This window comes from Triplophysa rosa, linkage group LG2, assembly GCF_024868665.1.
Source record: "Triplophysa rosa linkage group LG2, Trosa_1v2, whole genome shotgun sequence".
Lineage (NCBI taxonomy): Eukaryota > Metazoa > Chordata > Actinopteri > Cypriniformes > Nemacheilidae > Triplophysa > Triplophysa rosa.
Window position 1 is genome coordinate 23232354 of NC_079891.1, and position 23875 is coordinate 23256228.

Below are 23875 nucleotides of genomic sequence, written 5' to 3' on the forward strand. Positions count from 1 at the left end.
GTGTTATAGCTTTGTTTATTTAGACTAACACTGGGTGGTGTACCTCTGGTCTGAGAGGAATTAAATCCTTCATAACAGGATTAATAAAAACCGTGATGGGACATTGCCTCCACTGTGTGTGGTAATGGTTGACAGATATCAGGTTTTCAATAGCTGATGCCAATTCAGACATTTAAAAATCAGAGAGGATAATAGTGCAGATACATACGCTAACAGCCAACATTGGCTTGAGAGTGCTTTCATGATTTTTAAAACCATTTGAACTTAAAGCTTGTGCTTAAATGCTTGAAATGAGTTTAATATTATTTAGTTAAGAAGCCACTAACTCCTCAGCAACATGCCAAGTGCTCAACATACATGAAAATTACTTCAGTACTTCAACATTATTCTTTTGTAATAACAGTAATTTACATAATTCAATTTAATAATAGCTATACATAAAACATTATAGAATAAATGAACAAAATATAAAAATATTTACAATTGACAGGACTGTCAAACGATTTATCGTGATTAATCACATCCAAGTTTGTGTTTACATAATATATGTCTGTGTACTGTGCATATTAAAGGGGTCATATGGGACGAATACGTGTTTTTCTGTGTCTCTTTGGTATGTTAAAAGTTGCCCATGCATGTATTAGACAAAAATTTAAGTTTCGGAACAATGACTACTAAAATACTTCGTATTATTTACGTTTATCTGCTGTAATAGCTGTTTCTGTTCCCGGGCGTGTGTAAGTTAATCAGCAGAACAAGAGAAAGTATAATACACCCGACAAAAAGCGATCGAGAGCCTCGGACGCAGTAAGTTAGTGAATGGACGGAGGAATTCCCCCTAACGTTACCCCTGGAATGCGATCATCACAGCATGGACACGCAATCACAAACGGACGGAGAGGGGCACGTAGATGTAGACTTTCATAATAAATTACTTTTTTGTAATTTACTTTTTTGTAATGTAAAACTAGTGTATGTGAACCTTTGCAGATTGTGACCCTGTTTAAATTACTCTTAAGCTTCAAAAAGGACTAACTATCATGAAACCACCAATGCACTTTTTATGTCATTCGATAGCTTTATGCGAGGAATAAACCAATATAGCATAATTAAGAAACTCTGACCTCCGCTGGTGCTGTCTGTCAATCTCCAGTCAGCATGCGTGTGTACGGTGACGGTCAGGACGCTACTCTTTCCAAGATGTTCCAATGTTTTCATTATTCTTCATAATGACAAGATGATAGTCTATGGTTTTGTTTAAAATGTATTTTGCTAGAGACTGTGAGTTAACATTACTCGCTGAGTATAGCTTAGCTTATTAGAAGCACTGGAAGCGGTCTGAATATGTTGCGTCTTCATACGAAATAACTCTTTTTAAACCTCTGATTTAACTGTAAACTGTTGGATTGATGCAACGCACTATGTGTTAAACATGTAACATATCATCTCTTCTCATTGTGTTCTAACTATTATTTACTTTGGGAAGCAAAATGATCCCCGGGACTTCAGAAGGAGTAGGTGCTTTAAGCTCATCATTGTGCGTCCGGGATGAGCATAACTGTAAATAACGAAGCGAATGCATTAAGCGCATCATTCTGAGTTCAGGGTGCGCGGGCTCGCTTTAACGCCACTCTGCATTAGAGTCTTTTATACGGTGATAGTTTTGTACAATAAACAGAGACAGATAGTAGTATTTTACTTTTACTCAATTACATTATGAGACTGAAAATAGAGTCGGATATTACTTGGAGGAAAAAAATACAGAGCATACTGTATATCATGCTCTAGTATTTCATATACACATTTTTTTAATGTTTTTACATTTACATTTAGTCATTTAGCAGACGCTTTTATCCAAAGCGACCTACAGATGAGGGAAACAATGGAAGCAATTGGAACAACATATGACAACAAAAAGCATAAGTGCAATAAAACATTTTTTTACCTTTAATACAGTACTTAAGTACATAAAAAATCAGTATTTTTTTACTTTTAAAATTAAAACTACTTAATTAAAAGAAGATGGTGATTTTAATGTAAACACGGATTAAAATGTTAAAACAACAATATTTATTTATAAAATGTAGTGGAGTAAAAAGTATGATTTGCTTTATAATGTAAGAAAATACTAGAACTTATTGTTTATTTGCAAAGTTTGCCAAAGGATTAATAAAGTAATCCAAAAAATCTTCATTAGATAAAAAATAATCGTTAGATTAGTCGACAGTTAAAATAATTGTTAGTTGCAGCCCTAAACCACACCCCCACAAATCTAAGTCAGTTTGTGGTATGATTTGACAAAGGCCGCCCAAATGTATACGCAAGTAAGGTGGGCTTTGGAAGCTGATGTTCCAAATATAGTTAGAGGCGTTACATTTCCGTCACACGCTTGCAGTATTCGACCAATCACTACGCACTGGTTAACTGGCCAATCATAGCACACCTCGCTTTTCAGAGTGATGAGCTTTGTAAAAAATCCACGCGTTTCAGAGAGGCGGGGCAAAGAGGAGATACAAACACGCACGGTATGTGGAGAGAGGAGATCTGGCCCTCCCGGCTGAGCCTGGTTTCTCCCGAGGTTTTTTTTTCTCCATTATTCAGCATTGGAGTTTGGGTTCCTCGCCACAGCAGAGCAGTGCAGTGTTGGCTTGCTCACCAGGAGACTGCATTTATTTATTTATTTATTCATTTATTTATTAGATATTATTTATTATAATGATCTTGCTTGGTCTATAAACACCATGCACTGTGCTGTGTTTTACCTTTCTGTGTTTTTCTTATTTGCTCCTGTAAAGCTGCTTTGGAACAATGCACATTGTGAAAAGCGCTATATAAATAAAATTGAATTGAATTGAAAAATACAGCAATTTAAACCTTAAATCCTTTATACACATTGCATTACATATAAAACTGGAGGCGGCCGTCTCCGTCAAAAGTCGTGCCACCTCAGACACTCGCCAAAATTATGTCGGGTGTCTTCACAAGAAATGCTGCGTGCATTTAACAGACTCATTTGCAACTGCAGTTGCGGCATTACGCCACAGTGCAGGCACTGTTTCGTTATCAGCACACTGAGGCACTAAAAAAGAGTTGCAGAACAAGAGCTAGCTGTGTTTCACGGCTGTATGTTTTGCATCCAAGTACGTTTAATTTCTTGAAATTAACATGACATACATCATAGTAATGTCTTTAGCTGTGCAGTTGGATCGTTGAATCAGCGTATACTGTACACAGCGAGTTCGCCAGTATGAACACACATTGCGTTCAGAATGACTTGCACACGAATGACTCATTTGAACCGATTCATTTAAACTATTGAACTTTTCAGTCACTAGCGAATATAAGAGATCATTGAATCATTTAAAGTGAACCACAGAGAATGCAAGATGTGAATGAGCTTTGCTCATTTAGTAAGACTGGTTAATTCAGTTGGCTATTGTGGGGTGAAAAGTAATTTTTTTGAAAATAATAAAAAGCTTTATTTGATTAAAAAAAATGTCTGTTTGGTTGAATAAAAGTCATGTTTTATATAACTTAATAATTGTCATTTTCATCAAATTTTATTAGAACTTTTAATTTCTCAAAGTCACTTTAGTTAAGCCACTTAAAGGTACGGTAGGCCTTTAATTTTTTATTTATAAACACACAACACATATACCTATACATATTTAGGAAATATTTACACGTATTTCTTTATATTTACCATTAATTTAAATTATATAATTTTTTTTATTAAATATGCATGTACTGTATGTGTTTATAAATACTAAATGAATATGTACAGTACACAGCAGTATTATTTAAACACAAAAACATTTATTCTAGATGCAATTAACCTCGATTAATCGTTTAACAGCCCTATTTACAATAGTTAATAGTAAAGCCAAACACAGAAAAGGTGAAATTATTGGTCTGTTAGGGTGTGGCTGAGAGCATGAGATCCTCCACTGCTCCCTTCCCAAAATTATCAGACAGAACGAAATAAAAAACCTCTTTTATAAAGCAAGCTTTAATAATCCCAAAACATTGGTTTGTTTTCATCTGAGATGTAGGCGAAACGCACAACTTATTTATTCAACATAAACTGGTTCTGTAGTTCAAGCAGGCATCTATTATTCATGTTTCAACTGAAGAAAATACACCTATTCTAACATTTCAGAAAAAGTTAGATAGAATGGTTCTTAATATAAAAGAACAATAGCAACTTACTGAAAAAAATATCCAAACATTAAAGCCCAGTTGATTGAGAAGAGAAGCTGAGGGAAACTTCTAAAGTTATGATTCATATTATATACGCCATTTTGCTCAAGGTCTTATTGCCTAACCCAAGTCCTGATCTGAATCTTTACTGGACAGAATGCACTGGTCCCAGATCAGCAACAATAGCTCATATAGCTAGCCTCAAGGCTTCAAAATGATTGACAGGCCAGCGTGAACTATGCCAATTTCATTTGAATAATTAAATAGTTAAATCTTATTTCATGCACCCACAAGATCACATATTGCTTCGCATATGAGATGTGAGAGAAAGCCTCAAGCACTGGCACATATTTGTAGTGTGGATTTCACACCATCATTTTGACTGGATTTGGTGGTCCGGCTCCACAAATAGACAGCTATATTTTATAAAACTAAAGTCCACTCAAATCACAAAAACTCTAAATTGGAGGTCTGTCTCGGCTTCTTGGAATCAGCAGTTAAGCTTCGCTCTGACAAAGAGTTAAATAACACAGCTTTTTTTGTAAAAGCTCCTGAAAGTCTTGGTAGTTTTTATAGCAATTGTCTAAATGGAAGACTCTAACAAATGCTCAATGAAAGATGAGCTAAAGCCTAATTTTCCTAAAAAAGTACAAAACAGCACTGAAGAAAAAAGGATAAGAGACAAACATCCATCAAATTGTGTGGAACAGAAAATAATGGGTTTAATCATGAAGAAATGTCATGTATTATGATTCATTTGTCTGGAACTCCTACGATTACCGAGACATAATAGTGTAATGTCCCACCAGGACCATAGACGTCTTGCCTGAATCACATCCTCTCAAGCCACACACTTAGAGCCTTCGGATTGGACGTCAATCCTTTAAAGGTCGTGTCTTGACCAGTCGTTCTCTTTGTTCTCTGACATGAATAAAGCCTTTTCAGATTTTATCAAACAGGGCTTGTTCAATTGCTCACAGCAGTGACTGGACCCAGGGAGCAGAGGGCTGCCGTGGGCTAGAGGCCATGCTGTAGGACGAAGGGCTGGAAATGCAATCGTACAGACAGCTTCACACCGTTTCCCCTCCATGAGCTAATGAATAGAGCCCTCAGAAATCACTGCAGACTGAAACAAAATGGACAATGAGGAGTGGGAGGAAAACCAAGAAAACAAAGAGACTTATAATGCCAGAAGCATTTTGGGGAAAGACATGCCATCTAGTGATTGACCAAAATATTAGTCCGATTAATCCCATATTTGGCCATTTTGAGATTTTCATCGTTTTGCCTTGCGTGTCAAAAATGATGACACTGTCAATAGATAACGCAAGTTTCTGTTTTCATTTAACTGACTGCTTTTATTAAGTTGCATTAAATCAGGGCTCGAAATTAACATTTGTCCGGGACAAGTGAATGTTATGTATGGGCAAGTGAGAGAGAATTTTACTTCCCCGACCGGACAAGTAACTTGAAAAAAAAAACACTCAGGTCTGTACAGTGCGACATATATGTAGAATAAGTCAGAATAAGTCATATAAGTCATATAATCAGAATAAGTGCATTAGACAGAGCTTTGTGTGAGGTGGGTTTGTCGTTGTGCTTGTTTGTGTGTTGTACTTTTATTTAAATATGTCATCTGGCTGTTCTGCGTGTCTCAGTGAATGAGGTGCACAGTTTAAGGTACTACACGAGTGATAGTCGAGGATTTGTCTGCGTCTGCACTGTACAAGGAAATAAACACAAACTTAAAGGAACAATACAGGGTTTTTAGGAGGATCTATTGACAGAAATGCAATATAATATACAAAACTATTTCTTCAGAGGTGTATAAAGACCTTACATAATGAACTGTTATGTTTCTAATACCTTAGAATAAGCTGTTTATATCTACATACAGAGCGGGCCTACATACATTGACTTCGCCGCCATGTTTTGAACAGCAGCCCTAAACGGACAAACAACTCTACCACGCGCGTTTCCCCTCTCCCTCTCTCCTGCGGTATAGTGGTGAAACGGATCGCGGATGATCTGTAATCCGTACGGATCGTACTCTATGGTTCGCATGTGACCCGCGGATTAAATGTAAGTTTATTCATCATTGAGTAAGAGAGTAAAACGCGCTCTCTCTACAGTTTTAGCGCCAACGCGCTCTCGCTCTCCAGTATCTGGACGAGTACAATATTAAAATGGTTCCAGATAAACAATGACGCTCAAAACTGCTTCGTCACACAGCTAATATTAGAACAACAACAACAACAACATATCTTGGTTCTAACAAACAGAAAAACCAATGTTACTCACATACTTATCCGAATCAAAGCAAGCTCCTCGGGGGTGATTTTAAGACGATCTTTCTCTCCAACGTCTCTCTGCTGGAAAGTATCTCCATAGATATCTATGAGTATCTCTGCTAAAAGCCTTAGTACCGTAGGTCCTAACGCGTCTCTGCTGGAAAGACTGTATAATATTAACACAGGTCCTAGCTCCTGCCTGACTTTTATCCTTCTTTTTAAACTTAAAATCCACAGACCTTTTATTTTATGTAATAAATATGTCATAGCTCTTTCTACAGTCTTTCTAATGCCCGCATGATCTCTTCCCTGCGTCAACATCTTTTTGTACTATGGTGGCCACCGTCGTGTTTGGACTGACGATTCGTTGCAAATCTATAATACAACGCTAGTGGCCACTGTAAATCAAAAACTGCGCCTTTAATCTCCAGAGTTGTTCTGAGAGTTTATTTCACAAGCATTTTACTGTTTGAGTGAAGCTATCACCAAACCTCAAGCGTCTTCCCGACGACACGTCAAAATAAAAGTCCCGTTAACTTGAACACTAAGATAAAAGTATACTGTAGTGTACCACAGTATTTGCTCTAGAAAATTGCAGTGCCTTTGTAGTAAATTGATTACCTTTATTAAACACTGTAGTATACTTTGTATAAGTTCAAAACACTATAGTGTCTAGGAATTTTACTGCAGTTACTCCTAGATACTATACTATAGTATACTACAGTGATTTATGTGGACAAATAAACCACTATTGTGTACTAGTAAAAAAATATAACATAAAAAGTATATAATATAAATAATATAAAAAGAGTATAACCAAATTCAGGCGGCCACAGCGGAAACTAGGTAAATCGCTTAAAAGCAAACTTGACTAATCAGAATCCGAATTAAATATAATTTTTTTTACATTTTGTTAAATAATTTTTGTACTTGGACAAGTGAATGACAAATTTACTTGTCCGAAGGACAACCACATGACAATGGTTAATGTCAAGCCCGGATTAAATGAATCTGCATTATTTCAATCTTTGGCCACATTTCTCCCTAGATAACGTTTTCGGCATCAGGAATAAAATAACCCATATTTGCCCTCCACTAATGCCAGCCTCACCAGTCAAGGCAAGGAGGACTAAAATAAAACATGGTGCACTAGATTAAACAGTGTACAAATTGTGTACTTTGGTTGCTTTTCAAATGACATCCCCCCCACTTACAGGTTCTACATCACTGTTTATGGAAATACTTGGTTTACTCGGTCTCACACAGTTTACTGTTTACATCTTTTCAGGGGCAACAATGAAGATAAAAAAGCACAGGTTCAAAAACTAACAGCAGGAACAGAAGTGTTCCTGGGTATAATGGCTCACGTTTTCCAGCACAAAGCACCTGCTTCTCAGTCAGTGTTCCCACAGAGCCCGGAAGAAGAACGGAAACTTTCCACACTCTATCTCTGTAACCTGGTATGCCATGCATGCTGTTCCCACTCAGTTCCTAAGAAACAGCCAGACATGCCAAGACTGCATCTTACATGTGCACCTTACTATATGCACTTAAAGTAGAGATGCACCGATGCAAAATTTCTCCTACGATAATGATAGCCATTATTCAGAGTGATATCTGCCGATACCCATTTGGAAGATTTAATGACTATTTCTTAACTTTCTGAATGTTATTAATTCACATGACTATAAATCTTGAAGCAAACTGGTGATGTTTCTTAAAATTTTCTATATACAGAGCACACATCTATTGCTTTTTCGATACCGATTATTGGTGTGCATCTCTCTAGGTAAAATTGTGTATTTAAAACAAATAGAACTACAACAGCAAGAGAACGTGTGAGCCCTGGACACAAATCTTGAAGATTTACAAAAAAACACAGATCAGACAGAAAGATCAGACATAATCCCAGTCCTGCAAAAACAATCCCCATTGCTAGTACTTGACTATTTTAATTTCCTAACATGATTTTATATTCTTTGGACCTTTAATAATAATAATGTCATCATTCTAAAATTTTACAGCATAATTACAACTGTGAAATGATATTCAGATTAAGAAAATAATCTTTTCACTTGACATATTCCTCTTCATTTACTTATGTGTTTATTGAGATTTTACCAAGCAGAATAGGCTGCTGGAAGACTGCAGCATTCTTGACTTGTAAGTCTTAAAACGATGTATCAAACCATCAGACTTTATGGTCAGGTTTAAGGATATACATGAAGCTTCAACCTGTGTTCCTCCTTGAACATCTGTGGTGTCTATTTAATAAAAAACAGACCATTTTTGGTAAAATATTGCCCTGACTTTAACAGTGTACACCAGCCAGCACTAGACTCAACCAGGAGACACATGGTCACTGTAACAAAGGAATTTTAACAGTTTTCTTCTTTAACATATCTCTGTTTCCTACCCACGATCTTCAAAAACTCAATGCTGATGGAGCATGACTGGCCAAAGTTGCGGAAGAATGGGGACAATTTAATTTTCCACCAAGGAATTAGTCATTAAAACATAAAACAGACCAAATAGTTTTGTTAAAGAGGAGTATGGTTCCTTGGATCCATGTAAACCAGGCCATGACAGTCTACAGTACACTGATCTCGGCTTCATGACCTCCTAAAATGGTCCCTGGAAACAGGAGCCATTAAATCATTAAAGGTGCTTTCACAGGCTCATAGGAAGACACTGAGTTGACATAATATAAGCTCCCAGAAGTCTCCAGATCAATTTCCATGCTGTCACTCAGGCATATTGGATAAGCATCATATGCTCTTGTTTTTGTGTGTATAATCAAGGTACTGAAAAAATATATTTTTTAATCGGAGGGATGTATTGACCTTAAAAAACAATGTATGTCTTAATCTGTGAAAAGTTCCTAATATAAAAAAATGTACGTTAAAAATCATCTTCAATCATGTTTTTTAAAGTTATTTTAAAACATTAGTTAATATTTGTGTAAGAAGGGCCAACTCTCAAACCATATCATTTAGACTCTGTCTACACTAGTGCTTTTTCACCACTACTACACTGGTATACGTCATCATACGTCGTTGCTAGCTCTTAACGTTACGTCAGAGAACATGCGCCGATGCACCGGGTATATGACATAAAAATATATTTTCTAATATCGTGCAATCAGTGCTGTCCGCTAGCAAACTTTTTTGCAAACGTTAAAAGAACACCACCTTAAATACAAACACAAGATTGAATGTAACATACATAAAATGAAAAATTGTCATAAAAATACTTAATGGAAAAAATTACTTACATGTTGGAAATTTCTCTTAGCCCTTCGTTTGAAGTGAGGTCCCGAAAAATCTTCGTTTGAAGGGCTATCTGGCCCTTCCCCTTACCCCTACCCCTCCAACCAAAAGAGAATTGAGACTCCCCTACCCCTTCACGTGAACGCGCCAAACGGAGGGGTAGGGGAAAGTGTAGGGGTAAGGGGTAGAATTGGGATAGGGCCAGAATTGGTATTGGGCCTTAGTCTACCAAAACAAGAAACAAGTCACAAACACCAAGTACACAAGGTTGATACAGGGTGAAACATTCTCACAATGACTCCACACTTGAAGTCACTAAACTACAGCAGAAGAACTGAAAAATCCCAACATTTTGCTCTAAATTCTGTCATATGCATAAGCCCCAGCAGCAGTCACATTAACTTCCTAAACCGATCCTTTTTCATCTCAGGCTGCACAACTGCACAAAAAAAACGCCTTGTGACTCAGCTACAAAAACGTTTCTCCTAAATACACCATGTGTGTGAAACCCATGTCTGATAACAGTCTTTAAGGAACACTGTAGACTTATACACCGTCTGGAGGTAACAGTACTGTGGGTTGCGGTCAAACCATTATGAGCTCATATTAAGTCTGTGCAATGGTCAGTGTTTTCATTTCCACACCGCTGCTCGATACAACAGCAAAAAAGCCTTTTAGCATTACTGTAGATGGTTATTGACCAAATCTGAGTTAAAAAAAAAAGAGATTAAACACATATTTAATTCAGTGGCCACAAACAAAACATTTAGGGAAGGCAGACAAGACTTGGTTACAACATATACTGTTAGAGAACAATTTAAATTGATTTTTATTTTTAAACCTAAGGATTACTATACAGTATTCTATGTTTTGTAAAGACTACTTTAATCAGAAAGTCAGGAATTATTTCAAAAGGGATCTGTATTAAAACACTTTAAAAAAAAAGATTTTTAATAGCCATACAACTGAGGGACTTGACTTCTACAATCTTACAGTACAATACACCCACTGCATCCATCCCAGTAGTTTGTTGTAACAGAAAATCTCAACCCAATTAGCTCCAGTCTAGTGCGTCTGTATCCACTCTGCTTCCAGCACATGATCAGTGGGCTGTCTGGAGTTTTTTACAGTCTGATTCATTCATCACGGATTTACAATGAATCTCCAACCTGAGCCCCAGGTAAGTGATCTGCAGAAACATCCATCACACCCTCTCTGCCTTCTGCGGTGCTCTGAGCACATGACTGGAGAGTCGGTACAGAAAGTGATGTGGTGTGTCGTGTTGACGGCTGCACTTGCTGGGAACAGCAGGAAGGGCTGATTCACTGAGAACAAGGGCTGGCACATTATTTTTCAGATGAAAGTGTAATAGTTCACTATGACCTGCGTACCCTTCACTTCAGAATGTTATCTGATCCAGGGTAGATTGTAGGGACACTTTTCAAGTGTTAGTTTGAAACACACCGAAATGTCAAGTGTGAAATCATATTTTTAAGGTTTATCTGACACAAATTTGTAAACCCAAATACTGCAAGCGAGATGCAACCATTACATCACTCCAGTTTGAAACAGCAATGCTGTCTAGTCCAGAAATCCAAATGAAATCCAAATTATTTTTCACAAATTCAATATTTTCCCAAAATACATTTTCATGCATCTTACAATACAATAGTAACATATTTGTCCACATGAAAAAAGATAATATAGTATTTAATATAGTAAACTGTAGTAAAATTCCAGGGCACGATTTAAACTATACGATAGTAAATAAAGTAACAAAGTGTACTACTACTAAATAAAATAAAGTACGCTACAGTATGTACTACTTTAACAGCATGTACTACAATTTACAGTAGTGAATACTACAGAATAGTATACAAGTATACTACAACATTTTTTGTGTGGTTGTGTCTTAATTGTTAACTGGACTTTTATTCTGGCAGGTCGTTGAGCTTTAGTGTGTCTGACAAAAGCTTTTCTCAGATGAAACCGTAAAATGCTCATAAAGTGAAGAAACAATCTATTTAGATACTTTGGTATTATATATGCACAGTTAATTTCACTGCGGATCCCACACTAAAAGTAGAATGCTTGCTTCTTTTAAAAATTATTTTGTGACATTTTACAAATTATTTTTGAGAGTCATAAAATACTAATGAGTAAGATACTGTATTTCAGGGCCTGTAGGATTCATCAGCTTGAAAACCTCTGGTCTGATCAGTAGTATGGGCCGGAAGTCATTCTCCAAAATCGTCACAATCATAGCAGAATGTAGGATATATGTATACAGATTGAAATTGTATATGCTGAATCGGATACAAAAGGTGCATAAATCTGATATGCTGTACTAAGAGAGTGCATCCAAAGCTAGATGTGAAGGAGAAGTGAGATGTAGCACACAGTGGAAAAGGATGTGGTCTTGTTCTGAAGTAAACTTTATGAGCCATCACTTGAGAAGTGACACCATGCTATCAGTAAGCAGTGTCTTGACCTCTGCTATAAATACTAGTCACCTAACCTCACCACAACTTTGCCTCACATTCCTCACTTCATTTTTAGCACAAACATACAAAGGCACACAAAACACATCATAAAGAACAGCCACATTATGACTGCCAACAGCACTTTGCAGCTTTTCAAACGTATTGTATTTTCAACCATACCTGAAAAGCCAGAAACATACATCTTTTGAAGAATGACCAATTTCCATTTCTTTATTTCATTTTTCAAGAACTTTTCCCACTCTCTCTGACTCTCTTCCTTTGGTATGTTAAAGTTTGATATCATTTTGATACATTTAGAAGATATTAAAGGGATACTTTACCCAATAGCAAAAATTCTGTCATCATTTATTAGGCATGTAACAATATTAAAATCTCACGGTAGGATAATACCTCAGTATAAATGTTGCAGTACAGTATTTATTGCGGTATTTAAAAAAGCCAAATGAAGGCTTGGAAACGTCCCATAAGTGTTTATTAAACAATTATTTAAAATTACAATGATGTACAAATTAACCATGTCATATCCTGTCCTCTTTTATTTATCCTCTAATCATAACTGTTGCTTAGAGGTATGAGGTATAGTATGAGATGGGTCAAATGATCTAAAACTCCATTTTCTAAAATTAAATAATAGCTCTAAGCTGGACCTTGAAAAAGGTAATATCGATTATTTTTTCTAACATTCTCTATGTTAGGCCCGGAAGACCTATCATTTCATGTGACCACGATGATATTGAGACAATTTTGCTATTGTGATACCACGAAATGGTTAATATTGTTGCATACCTATCATTTATTCACCCTCATGTCATTCCAAATGTCATCTCAGTGGTTCTCTGTTCATACAATGGAAGTCAATGGGGGCCATCATTCTTCAAAATATCTTTTGTGTTCCCCACAAAAAAGTCATACAGGTTTGGAATGACATGAGGGTGTGTACATGATCAATACATTTTCATTTTTAGGTGAAGCGTGTCTTTAATTGTGATAATCATTATATTGATGGCAAGCTTACAATGGCAAATAGAAATCAGAAAGAACTAATAGGTTCACTCTCATTTCTTCCAAAAAGGCCTCCAAGCAGCCGATTTAGGATGAGACTATTAGCGGTTTAATCCTGTTTGTGGGTAATCAGTCAGCCTTTAGCATCCATCAGCACTATTTGCTGCATGGGGACTATCTGCTGTTTTGTGCACTGCAGCATTCCTAAGAAGCTGTTTAATTGTGTCTTAACCATGCAAACAATATTGTGTCTAGACAGAGCTGCTTTATGAATCCACTGACTAAAATATATTTTTGAGCCCATGTACTGTTTGTTATCTTTCTGCAGAACTGGGTATCAGAACATCATACTGTACATATAAATATAGAAGAGAATCAGTATCAGCCATATCTCAATTGACATTACAGTTACATGAAGGTGGTTCTAAAGAATGGACTTTGCTTGGTGACAACCCATTCATAAAACAACCATGCCCTCTGGCTACACGACACCAATTTTACATAATTCTTTCGTAAATTAAGTCAATTCTCTCATCTGGTGTTATGACTTATACCGGAGTAGGTGATTGACATTTAAGTTAATGGCAAGTGAGGCTTTTGTAATTGGCTCCATATTTTCTGGAAAAAAAAACATTTCCATTATAGGAAAGAAGTAAAGGAGAGGGCTGACCGGAGATTTGGGAACATCTAGGCAAAGCAGGAAGTGTGGATTACCTGCATTAATGTTTTCAATAAGAGAGTGTGGACGTGTCCATGTGTTACTGGAAAAATGAGAGGTGTGCCTCAAACGAAATGAGCCCATTTACCCAGAAAGATAAATAGAGGGAGAATACTTAAGTCTTTTCATCTATCTATATTTAGACAGTTTGATTTTCTCCAATTGAATTTATGACACAGATGAGCTTCTGTAATATTCTGCTGTCTGGAGCTAGCAATAAATCTTGACAAATTAACACAAATGTCTTGCTCTTATCTGAGGATGGTACAAATCTAACATTAGATCCAAATGCGACAGCAGTGTCCTAATGAAACGCATGCAAACTTATCTCATTTACCCTCATTTTTCTGGGTTAGTATTTGTGTATTTTTGTAACCATTTTTCATTTATTTGAATCACATTTATGTAATAACATAATTAAAAACCCATAACAAATTTATTTGCACTTTATCGGCTGGCTTTAAGACTATTAACTGTCAAAAACCATAAAATAGCAGACAGATTGAAATGGTAATGGACTGTCACTTATGGCTTCACATAAACATCTTCTGATGGTGATTTTTGGCTGTGCGCCTAATACGAGTCTGTCATTATTAAGAGTGCCAACAGAACTGATATGAAAAGAAACTAAAAGGAAATTTTCATTTACTCCCTGTGAAGGTTTGGTATTTATGTAGCTTAACACATTGCATTGTGTGAGTGTACATAAAAATAAAATACAGTTTTCAAACTATGATAAACCTAAATGTTGATTTTGAGGATTTTTTACGCACGTCATGGAAATACACCAAATGAAGCCCACAAGAGTAATAAAAGTTGCATTCATTCACACATGCATACACACGTTCTATACAGGATACATACAGGAAAACAGGGTGATGTTTGTAAATGTGGGTCATAGGCGTTTGATTCAGTTCACTGTCTGGGCATCTGTCTGGCCAGCTGTGGTGAAGGAGGGGGGCACAAAGGTACACAGAGATGTGTCACGCCCGGCCAATCGCAAGCATCATGCTTTATGATCACACACTGCTATGTCCCATTAGATGCCTCCGGGGAAAAATAGGGCAAAGATATGAAAATGTACTGTAGAACACTAGTCATTTTTATTAATCTGGTATTAAACGCCACAAAGTAACAAAACAATAGCTTAATTTTAACACAACAAGCCATTAACTATTAAACAATGTCAATGACTCCTTAAGAGTCGCAAAGGAAGACAACATATTACACTGGACGGCATGCTTGAGTGGGTGTAAATCAAACAGTGACAAGCATCCATATAAGGTGCATGACCAACCCACATGTACACATGTTATTTTGAAAACACATGACCAACATGAAATCCAGGGGGAGATGACAAACAGGTCATGTTCAGTGGCTAAATGTGTCACCTAAGAATGCAATTAAGCATCGCACAGCATGACAGAAAGACTCGTGTTGAGTTCAGTTCTGTTTTCTTGTGCTCTCTGGCCCACATTTCACTCGAGTTATATTAACAGAGGTTCACGTTCCATTTTTCCAACACACACACACACACACACACACACACACACACACGCACACACACACACACACGCACACACACACACACACACACACACACACACACACACACACACACACACACACACAGTCACATTCTCTGCTCAGTACAGACGCTCCAAGGATTTCACTCACAGATGGTGGTCCCACCACACTTCTACACCCCCACCCCTTTTCCCCATTGGCCTCTTATGCTTTTCTAACACTGACATGAAGTGTCATAATGTACAATGTGCCAATGTAATCATCTTCACTTTCATGATGTTTATATTAGCGCTGTCAAACGATTAATCGTGATTAAATCGCATCCAGAATAAAAGTTTGTGTTTACATAGTATTTGTCTGTGCACATTATTTTTTTATTTATAAACACATACACATACATGTATACATATTTAGGAAATATTTACGTATTTATATGTATTTATTTATATTTACCAATAATTTAAATTATATATGTTTATAAATCTGTATATTTTTCTTAAATATATGCATGTATGTGTGTGTGTGCTATTATACAAAATTAATATGTACACTGCACAGAGATATATTATGTAAATACAAACTTTTATTCTGGATGCGATTAATCGCGATTAATCGTTTGACAGCCCTAGTTTATATATAGATACAGTTTAGACACACTACAGGAAGCCTTGGTAGAGGCTAAAGTCTTTCCTCTCTGTCTACTTTATGTCTTTGACACATGTATAAAAGCCTCACACAAGCACTCCTTCACTATTTCCTTCTTTGGTCCTGCTCATGTCTGGCTGCAGGTGAGATGTATACAGTAGGATGAAGAAGTCTTGTGCAGAGTCTTTGAATGCCTGAGCTGATGCACAGCAGGGCTTATTTTATTTATTTGTTATACTGTATGGGAACATAATTTTGCATCTTATTTACATTAATTGCAATATTTGTTTGTTTTTGTAGCATACTGTATGTTCTTATATTACAGGTGAATTATGTCCAAGGATTTGTATACATTAAGTGCTTGTGTGACTGTGCATGAGTCGTCTTTCTGAGTGTTGCCTTCTTGATCTCTCATGTAGCTTTAGTAGAACCAACTTCTCCTTTCCTATTTACAGAAACAGCTAAGTCAATTGTTTTTAAGGTACGCTCTGTAATCACTGAAGAGTACTGTGTGAACCCCAGGAGCTAATTTGGTGTTTGTAGGCATCTGGGTTGAATAACTATAAAAGTAAATGGGAACACAGGGCTAAATGCCTTTGCTGTTGCAGTATCGCTAATAGCCTGCCAGTTGCGGCAATTCCGGATTGGCACTTTTAAAATGTCAGAAGGCATCTCCATCAGAGGGAAACTAGGCTTGTTGGCATAAGAAGTGAGACTGGCATTAACCACACAGGGCCAAGCACCTCTAACATCATCATTTTGGAAGCGAACTATCAAACAGAAGTGACACCAGAATCTTACTACAGGTCTGAACTGGTTTTGCTACAATGACTTTCCGATGAAATAATACAACATTCCAATTTTATGGATTTGAATGCTGGTTGTGGCGACAGACACAAACAGAAAAAAACATTCAACAACAGCACAGTTTTTCCCACAGCAGGCCTGGATAGGTCACATTTAAGAAAAATAAATTGAAAAACGATGTGGAGAAGACCACACACTAAAACCACTTCGATTGTATCAAACAACAATGACTTTCAGCCTATAATTTTTTTTATAGAAAAAGCGCAGCTGTCATTGCAAATCAATTATATGGACATTTTCTTGATTTTCTTAATCGTTTTTTGCCAAACAGCACACCACATCACCCTTAGATACCAAAAGTCTGTGTACCATGTTGGCTACATATAATCATAGTGTGCGTCAACATTATATCAGGGCATTTTTTATATAATGGCTTCAGGGTTCATGGTAAATATTTGAGGTTAAAAATGTCACTATAATATCAGAAAGCGGAGCCAAGGAGACACCACTGGTGTAATTTGGCTTTTGAAAGCTGACTGAGCTGGGACCAGTTTCGTGGTTTCTCTTACAATGGTGGAAATAACATTGGGATGAGGATGTTGGTTTAGAGTCAGTGTGAGAGGCACTAAAACGAGCTCTAGGTCAATAAGCATTCCCAAAACTCTCTGGGGCAGCCAGGAATGTGAAAACTACCAATTTCCACAGGATCAGTCTTCCACAAGCAAATCAGGCTAGCAGTTTCCTTTTATTTTGTTTCAGCTTGACTGACTTGAAGCCGCCTTTGGTCTTATAGCTCAGGAAGTGGCTTGAGGTTTGGAGCAAAACCAGAGCGGCCTCTAAAGCTACAGTGTACAAGCATCACAATGTGCTGTGTGCTGACCATTCTACAAAACAAATTTACAAGAAACATGATACACATTTCTGATGTTACATGAAATAAAGAAAGAAAAAAAAAAAGTGTATACTTAACTAAAGTGATGACATTTGTGATCCCTGGACCACAACCAGTCATAAGGGTCAATTTTTTGAAATTGAGATTTATACATCATCTGAAAGCATTGATGTATCCGCAGGTCCTTGACAATAAAGCAGACTTTGACTTTGACAGTATTTGGCCGATATACAACTATTTGAAATTCTGGAATCTGAGGGTGCAAAAAGAAAAATGGCCTTTAAAGTTGTCCATCAGAGGCTTACCGCTGTAATGACGTTGTGAAGAGTAGATGAACCCCAAATCAGAAATTCTAAGCTTTACATAGATACCATCTTGAGTGGGTAATTCCCAATGAGCGGCAGCAGCAAGTGATGTTTTAGCCTTGTTTCCAGACATTTTTGTTAGCAATTTTGCTGCATCCGCTCACAAAAATAAAGTTTGGATATATTCACAGTAGGAAATTTACAAAAAAAATTCATGGAACACGATCTTTATTAAATATCCTAATGATTTTTGGCCTAAAAGACAAATAGATCATTTTGACCCATACACTGTATAGTTGGCTATTTCTACAAATACCAGTCATAAGTGCTACTTATGACTGGTTTTGTGGTCCAAGGTCACATTTAGTCTGTGCATAATAAAAGCATTTCCTTTTTTTTGAATAAAATATATTAAAATACTGCCACAATTACTCAAAAGTAGCTTTTTTTCAAATTTTAAATTCAAGTCAGTTGATCTAGACAGCAAAATTCCTGCATATGATGGCAGGCAATCTTTTAGATGAAAAGCTTCAACTAGACACATTTCCTTTGTCAAGTTGTAACATCTAACCTATAGCATAAAATAAATACCTACAGCACCCTGGGCTAATGACCTGTCACTCTTCTGCAGTACCGTTGATTGATACCGTGACCTGTGATTAACCGTGCCAATGTACTACCCAGCATGACCTCATTAATCACTATAAACAGTGAGCAACTGACACAATAGGCCCTTTTCACAATGACGTCACTTAACTTCCGCCTTTTCGCAAAGCAGTGTATCATAACATCCGTCTTGCAACAAACAAGAAGAAGAAGAACTTCCGTTTTGCCTTCGCGCTAGAATTTAACAACAGTGAAAAAAAAACTGACAGAACACGTGGTCAAGTACTTATCCTAGCACCTTTGCTAACACAAAAAGAAACCAAAACACTTACCTTCATAGTCAAACAGGTACTGTTCAATGAAGAATTTGTATCCTTTCTCTAGCTTTGATCTTGTGGTTAGCGAAAATTTGTCTGCAAGACGTTTGTGACAAGCAGAGCGGGACGAGGGCCATGAGGAAACTGCGCGAGGCCGGTGACGCGAGTGATAACACGCTAGCGGAAGTAACTTCTTGAGTTTTACTGGCAGTTGGCAAACCAGCTTATAGGAGCATTACCACCACCTTATGAACTGGAGTGCTAGCGGAAGTAACGATACACTGCTTCGCGGAAGAATGGAAGATGCGTGACGTCATGTGAAAAGGGCATATAGCACATAGCTAACAGCAAAGAGTTTTAATGTCAATGATCACCATGTGGGGGAAAAACAGAAGATCATATCATGTTTTTGTTTCACTGATGGTCCTAACTTTGTAACATACAGTGAGGGAAATAATTATTTGATCCCCTGCTGATTTTGTAAGTTTGCCTGCTTACAAAGAAATGAAGGGTCTATCATTTTTATGGTAGGTTTATTTTAACTGATAGAGACAGAATATAAAAAAATCAGGGGAAAAATGTTATATAAAGGTTATAAATTGATTTGCATTTCTGTCAGTGAAATAAGTATTTGATCCCCTACCAACCAGCAATAATTCTGGCTCCACAGATTGGTTATGTGCCTATATGGACCACAGATTAGTTCTGTCACTTTAAGAAAGTACTCCTAAATCACCTTGTTATGTATATAAAAGATGCCTGCCAACAGAATCTGTATCTTCCATTTCAACCTCTCCACCACCATGGTCCAGACCAAATAGGTTTTAAAGGATGTCAGGGACAGGATTGGAGACCTACACAAACCTTGAATAGGCTACAGACAGAAGCTTGGTGAGAAGGAGACAACTGTTGGTGTGATTATTTGGAAATAGAAGAAATACTAAATAACTATCAAATGCCCTTGTTCTGGAGCTCCCTGCAAGATTTCCCCAAAGGAGTAAAGATGATCATGAGAAAGGTTAAAGATCAGCCCAGAACTACACGGAAGAAGCTTGTTAATGATTTCAAGACAGTTGGGACCACAGTTAGCAAGCAAACCATTGGTAACACGCTATGCCACAATAGATTGAAATCCTCCTGCCCAAGAAGGCCCGCCTGGCTCATCTGAAGTTTGACAATGAACATCAAAATGATTCAGAAAAGGCTTTGGTGAAAGTGCTGGCACTGCTGTGAGACCAAAATTGACTCCTGTTTTTGGAGGGAGAGAAATGCTGACTATGAAGAAAAACCATCCCTACAGAGAAGCACAGTGTTGGAAACATTATGCTTTAGGGCTTTTCCTCTGCTACGGGTACAGGATGACTTCACCGCATTGAGGGGTTGAGGGACGGGCCCATGTACCGTAAAATCTTGGACGAGAACCTCCTCCCCTTAACTAGATCAATGAAGATGGGTCGTGGATGTGCCTTTAACATGACAAAGATCCCAAACATATTGCCAAGACAACCAAAGAGTGGCTTAAGGAGAAGCACATTAAATGTCCTAGCCAGTCTCTACACCCTAGTCCTATAGAAAATCTGTGAAGGAGGCTAAAACTCCAATTTGCTAAGCGACAGCCAAGAAACCTTAAGTGGACAGAGGAGTGGACTAAATGTATCCGGACACATGTGCAAACCTGGTGACCAACTATCAGAAATGTTTTACCTCTGTGCTTGCCAACAAGGGTTGCTCCACCAAGTACAAAGTATTTTTTTCTCGGGGATTAAATACTTATTTCACTGACTGAAATGCAAATCAATTTATAACCTTTACTGTATATAACATTTTTCCCCTGATTTTTTTTAAATATTCTGTCTCTATCAGTTAAATTAAACCTACCATAAAAATAATAGACCCTTCATTTCTTTGTAAGCAGGCAAACTTACAAAATCAGCAGGGGATCAAATAATTATTTCCCTGACTGTATTTAAGTCGCTTTATTCAAAATGCCTTACACAACAATGTGACAAAACAATGGCACAGATATATTTTAAGATATGTCGGGGCAAGTTAGTCTGGGACTGGCCTTTAGCCTTGTCTGTGAAACCGGGCATAAAATATTGGACTGATGGATAGCATGTTTCAGGATTTTCCGCAGCTCAAGGAGACTATAAACTCGTTTCTATAAACTCTTTGTGCTATAGAAATGAACAGAACACTGCTGAAGGCTTTTTAGCTGAAATGAATTTAAAATTGTCTAAGCTAAGTGTAATAAAGTTTAGAATTCAATGTTTTACTCTTTAACACAGTGTGTTGTTTTTCAATGTGTTCAAATGCTGTTTTTATGTGTTTTGGTATGTCTTTTTCCAGTCATCCCCAGTGCCACAAATGTAAACATTTATGAATGACAGACAGACTTGCAGCCAGCGTTCTTAGAGGTGGTAGAATCTGTGAATTATGACTTGTCAGGGGGAGCAAAGGGGGGGGATGCGATCTTTGAGAGTGCTCCAAATCAAACACAAGCACATGGCTGACTCTTACACGACTGCGGCTATCCTGTTTCCATCTGCAGCCGTCTGCTCTGGCCAAGCAATAATTCTTCAGCGTGGAGTCATGGTGCAGACAATCTAATGTTAACTTTACTCTTGCGTGCTGATGTCTGCTCTGCCTCACTCACAAAGATCCTTGTATATTAAAAAAACTATGTCAACAAACACACAGCTTGGGTCCATGCAGTACATGGACTGGCTGCATACATACACCTGAGCATATAGAAACTGGCATCTGAATAGGATGTGGTGTAGGGCTGCAGCTATCGATTCTTTTACTAATCGAGTATTCTACTGATTTTTCCATCGATTAATCGGGTATTCGGATAATAAGTACTTTTTCTTTATTAAAAAGCAATACTAAATATACAAGAGAAAATAAGACGGGTCTCTTAAACTGAGTAAAAAACTAATTTGTTTCCTTTTTAGAACAATTAAAGTTTTATTGCTGAAATTGCATACATTAATATCTGTGAAAACTAAACCTATTTAGTACATTCCATTGCCATATTAAATTCAAAATGCAATATAATACAAATATATAAATAAGAAACATGAATAAAAATAGAAAGAATAATTTCAAAGGTAAACAACTAACTTCAGCTTATGCATGATGCATTTAGTTTATATAAATTAGTTTCTTTATTTTACTATTAAATAGTAATATACAGCCTATGACTTTTATTTTGGCAGGTTGTCGGAAGACGCTTATTTTTTAGTATGTCTGTTTCTTCACTCAAACAATAACATGTTCGTGAAATAAACTCTCAGAGCAACTCTGGAGGTGAAGTTCATGTCCTCATTCAGCGCAGACTAATTTATGAGCATCACGCGTGTAGCACGTTAAACTGTGCAGTTCATTCACGCAGAACAGCCAGATGACATGTGTAAATAACAGGATTCGGCGTCCACAAGTCCGCATCTAGTTTTATGGACTCAATGCAGCCGCAAAACAAGTTTAACTCTCAAAATAGACTAAAACTAAGTAAAATAGCAGTTCACCATTTCAATAAGCTATCACTTATTTATCAGCATGAGATATACGTGTGAGTGTGCGTGTGTCTCACGGTGAATGTAGGAGACTTGAGAGCCCTGTAACATGAATAAGGTTTAGCGGGCTGTGCGTCAGTAATAACTGTCCGTGGGGAAACACAGTGCTCCGTGTCTACTGTAGTTAAATGGATTAAACGAGGCTTCGAGGCAACAAAATTTGCCTCGATGATTTTTTTGTATTCGAATTACTCGAGTTACTCGAGGAATCGTTTCAGCCCTATCTGCATGTGTACATAGAGCCATAAAAAATGAGACTTGAAAAGCTATAGAAATAAACCAGACAAAATCCTGACATCTAAAGACACTTCTTGGAATGTCTATTCAATATTTTTGAGTTAAACAATATCACATTTGTAAAGACATGTGGTTGCTTGCTATTACTACACTGGCTTTCTGAGGCCTAACGGTATTCTTACTATTCAAAATGAACAGGTATGACATGGAACACCCGCAAACACGCTCAGACAGGACACACTACCGGGAACATACTCTCAGAGTGTTATCACAGAGAGGCTCCCTGGAAAAACCTCACATGTTTGACAGGTGACAACCTGTTACGATGATACATTAAGCGTGACATGCTTGCAGCAGTTTGGCGGGAACCAGGAACAGCATACGGGAAGGGTAAAATCCAGCAGTGACTCTACTGCACTGCAGTACATGTTGAATGCCAGATAAAGGGCATACATTGGAAATACAACACGGCTTTAGACTATAAGCCAGAATGGCAGAAACAAAATATGAACAGTCAACAAAGACACAAAGCTTTATCACAAGTTCACAACACACTCCAAGACACTACAAAATTTACATATAACATGCACACTAATGAAACAAAGGTGATGTGACTGTGAAGGTGATGTGAGAAGAGCAGACTCTCACCTATTGCAGAGTTTGTTCACGGCTCCATAGGACTCACAGCCACAGGCCTGGCAGCCGCTGGTCCCATTGGTGAAATACCCATCCTTACATCTGTCACACTGGTGACCCGTGTATTCAGGCAAGCACTCACACTGACCTGTGACCTGGTCACAGGTATCTGGGTTTACTGAACCCTCAGCAATACAGTTACACTGAGGTCCTGCATGCAGAGAGAGAGAAGAGAGAGAAGAGAGAGAGAGAGAGAGAGAGAGAGAGAGAGAGAGAGAGAGAGAGAGAGAGAGAGAGAGAGAGAGAGAGAGAGAGAGAGAAGAGAGAGAGAGGAGAGAGAT

General features: G+C 37.4%; 2 protein-coding genes across 2 annotated transcripts in view; one reads left to right on the forward strand and one right to left on the reverse strand.

Moving 5' to 3' along the window:
• The window catches only part of LOC130570032 (uncharacterized), a 185139-nt gene that overhangs the window by 92750 nt on the left and 68514 nt on the right, over positions 1–23875 (forward strand). The window lies entirely within an intron of this gene.
• Positions 1–23875, reverse strand: part of si:dkey-220k22.1 (multiple epidermal growth factor-like domains protein 9) — a 90690-nt gene that overhangs the window by 48167 nt on the left and 18648 nt on the right. Inside the window, exon 2 of the mRNA XM_057359731.1 lies at positions 23547–23745. Coding sequence (XP_057215714.1) covers positions 23547–23745 — 199 coding nt within the window. The remainder of the gene's footprint in view (positions 1–23546; positions 23746–23875) is intronic.